The 3,988-nt window shown below is 38.0% G+C and overlaps 1 protein-coding gene across 1 annotated transcript in view; it reads right to left on the reverse strand.

Annotated features, from left to right (window-relative positions):
* LOC106872073 (cysteine-rich motor neuron 1 protein) overlaps window positions 1-3,415 on the reverse strand; it is a 92,458-nt gene extending 89,043 nt beyond the window's left edge. Inside the window, exon 1 of the mRNA XM_052968507.1 lies at window positions 3,252-3,415. Within this exon, the coding sequence (XP_052824467.1) occupies window positions 3,252-3,261 (10 nt within the window). The 5' untranslated portion in view covers window positions 3,262-3,415. The remainder of the gene's footprint in view (window positions 1-3,251) is intronic.
* Window positions 3,416-3,988: the final 573 nt, after the last annotated feature.

Below are 3,988 nucleotides of genomic sequence, written 5' to 3' on the forward strand. Positions count from 1 at the left end.
GTAAAAGAATAAGATATATTTTTTTCTGTTATGTTTATATCTTTCTTGTATCTTTCACTTGCTTCAATCAGTGGACTGCGGCTATGCTGTAGCACCGCCTTGACGGGTTTAGTCGAACAAAATGCCGCGGCACTCATGTTTTCTTTTAAAAAGCCAGGTCCTTATTCTGTCTCTTTTTTGCCGAACCGGTAGCTTACGGGGGACGTAAATAAACTAACAACGGTTGTGAAGCAGAGATCGGGAAAGCACACACACACACACACACGAGTCGATGGAGCTTCTTTCACTCACAAGGGTTTGGTCGGACCAAGGCTATAGTAGAAGACATTTTCCTAAGGTACCACGCAGCGGTTTGAACCCTGAACGATGTGGTGGAGAAGCAAACTTTTTACTATACAGCCACACATCCACCTAAAAGTTGGAGCGTACAATACAATTATACAACCACTGCTCCCAACGGAATTCGAACTCATGACTACTGGTTTACGAGACCTGTGCCCACCCCCGTCTCTCTCTCACAATGTTCCGGCCTTACACAGCAGATCTCTTTAAAGTTATACATATATATGTACACATATTTGGCCGAAAGTACGTTTTCTTGCTTTTCCTCTAGCAGATCACAGCACACCATCTGTTCAAACCCATACAGCGAGCACCTGATTATATTTTGGGGTAGATCCTCCCCTCATTTTACTAGCTCAACCACCCATTGATGGATAGCTCTCATCACGAAAGGTCTTTAAAAACAACTTGTCAACAATACAAACAGTTGTACTCCGCTTATGGCCACACTTGCAGAGTGACTCATTCAAAGCAATTCCGTTCGTAACTCCGTTTATAGTCACATTTTTCACAAATGATTTATACACACATAACACCCACCAATATCAACACGTGTTTTCAGAAGTTATATTTATGCACGCATCACGTCAATCAAGCTATATACCAACACATGTATTTATACATCAAATATATAATATATTTTATCCATCAATGCAACTGTCTACACACACACAAACACCCACACACATCCATGCGCACACATTGTTTTTATGTCGAATTACATAGAAAACGATTTAACGGTAAAGCGAAAGGATTACTCAATGCATTTTGATAGCGTACACGTTTAGGCAGACCTACACAAGTGTGCCCCACTCCTACTTTCTTCTTATCTTTCATAAAAGTGGGTAGTTTTTGATGAAATTTTCTACAGATACCTTTTCAGTGTGTAAGATTACGAATATACCGGAATTTAATATGGAGAAAAAGAAAAAAAACAACACAGAAAACAAAGACACGGTCTCGCACACATACAAAGTGACAGATATCACATGCTATGATATATAATCTTTTCACTCTGAAAAGTATTTGTCGAAAATTTCATTAAAAAACAACAACCCATTTTTATGAAAGTTATCAGGAAACAATTCCGACTCGTGTGAATTTTCCGAAACCTTCTCGCAAATTACGATACAATCGGAATCGTTTCTAACTGAAGTGTATTTGTAGAAAATTCCATTAAAAAAATATCCATTTTTCTGAAAGTTGTGAGGAAACAAAGGTGGCGGGGGGGGGCACACTTGTGTAGGTATAACCATATTTATACTTTTATAAGAATAGCAGTAACGGGACTTCGAAGTTTTCGGCCCTTTAGTCTTCGTTGCCGAAAACTTCGAAGTCACTGTCGGTCCACATCGTGTAAAAGTATTATATGTGTGTGTGCGCACGCACATACATATATATATACACATACATATATACACACATAATCAGACGAATTGTATGTTACCAACAAAGGCGTAATTATATACACAAATATAACATTCATTGTCAATCACATTCTTTCGCGCGCGCACACACACACACAGAGGAAACAGACACACACACAGACGAAACAGGCACACACACACATGTGTGTGTGTATTTAACTACAGTCAGTGCATGTATGTTAAATACAGGTATTCACAAAAATATACACAAGAGTAAATACACACAATTAAACATATACATAGAATCAAGATGCGAGTTAACGAAGAACCATCCGGAGTTGCTCGATCTGCAAGAAATAGCAGTCAAATCCCCTCCACAAATTACACCTTATCTTAAAAATAAAACAAGAAAAACATGCAGTTCTAGATAAGCAATGCCCAAGAAAAGGTCGTGATGGTCACGGTTAGAGAGCGTTTACTCATAGGTCAACTCAGTGCTGACCTGAGGCTAAAATAAATTACACATGCACGCACATGCACATTTTGTTAAAACCACGCAGTAGAGTAACACACACACACACACACAAAACATCTCTGGCAATGACAATTCAGCAAAAACTTTCGATCCCAGTTCGTAAGGTTGGTTAAAACATGAACGTCACAACATCACATAGGAATTTCATAAACACCATCCTCTCTCGGCTTCATTCTTACCCACCTATCATACGATTTTTAGAACATTATAACTTAAACACACACACACAGCGTAATAAAATAACTTTACAAAAAGACCAGAACGGACGGAGACACAAACACATACACAAACACACAAAAACACATACATATATATGCACCCACGCAGATTAAGGTAAACAAATACACACAGACATACACTCGCTCATTGTAATCAAAATGATAATTGAATTGTATAAACAAGACGAGAAAAAGTATATATATAGCTCTAACGTGCGCACGGCTCTCAATGAATGTGTATGCATTTTTGTGTATGTGTGTATATATATATATATTACTGTGGCAGGTAAAGCGGACACATACGTGAGTCAGTTATCTACACAGCTTTAAAGGTAAAGGCTAACTTTTATACATACAATTTATGCAGTCATACACATAAAACTATGTGTATGATACATACACACACACACACACATATATATATATATATATATATATATATACATATGTATATGTGTGTGTATATATATGTACGTGTGTGTATATGCGTATGTATATATGTATCTGTATGCATATAATGTTTTGTCTTCTTTCGCCGTCTTTCTGTGAAAGTTTTTACTCTTTATACATACATACATACATACATACATATATATATATATATATATATACATATATATATATATATATATCTACACACACACACACACACACACACGCACATACACACACGTGTGACACAAAGATTAACTAAATTAATTTCTAAATACATGCACACACACTACAAACAACTAGAAGGCACTGTGGTCCCAGATTTGTAATAAGACGGGATGGTCAAAGCTGGAATACCTCTGATCATAGGTGTGTCCGCGCGATCAATATGACGATAGTCTCGATGTTAAAACAACTCCACAAAGTTAATTCAAAATATACACCTCAGGATCTGTTAAACTCCCAAGTATAATGTATATATATTTGCATGCGATATCTATATATATATATAGGATAGAGAGTGTATGTGTGTGTGTGTGTGTGTGTGTCGGCTGACGTGCATGTGTGTGTATATGTATGTGTATAGTGGTTAGATTATAATCCGAAGTGACCAACCTGTCATCGTTTACAGCCAAACTTTCGGCCACACACACATGTGGCTTCGTCTGTCTTTTTCATGGCATAACTGAACAAACGATTCTCTTTTTTCCCTCCACCTCCCTCTTACTCAACTTACTCATACCACGACCACCACACCCTCTGCCTCTTTTTACTCTTTCTATTTACATCAACTCCTACTTTTTCTACTCTTTTTATACTCCTACTCTCTTATCTCTGTTACACTCTATAGCTTCACGTTTTCTTCCCTGAATCTACTCTTACCACTACCACCGATCGCGCTCTGCCTTGCCTTTATAACATTCTCCACTCTTTCTCTCTTTTTTCTTTCTATCATTTAAACCCGCCTTCAGGGATCTTACACCATAACACACGCACACACCCCCTCTCTCTCTCTCCCTCTCCCTCTCCCCCCTCTTCTCTCTCTCCTCTTCTCTCTCTCCTCTTCTCTCTCTCCTCTTCCCTCTTTCCTTCCT

Source organism: Octopus bimaculoides, chromosome 6 (assembly GCF_001194135.2).
Source record: "Octopus bimaculoides isolate UCB-OBI-ISO-001 chromosome 6, ASM119413v2, whole genome shotgun sequence".
NCBI classification, from domain to species: Eukaryota; Metazoa; Mollusca; class Cephalopoda; order Octopoda; family Octopodidae; genus Octopus; species Octopus bimaculoides.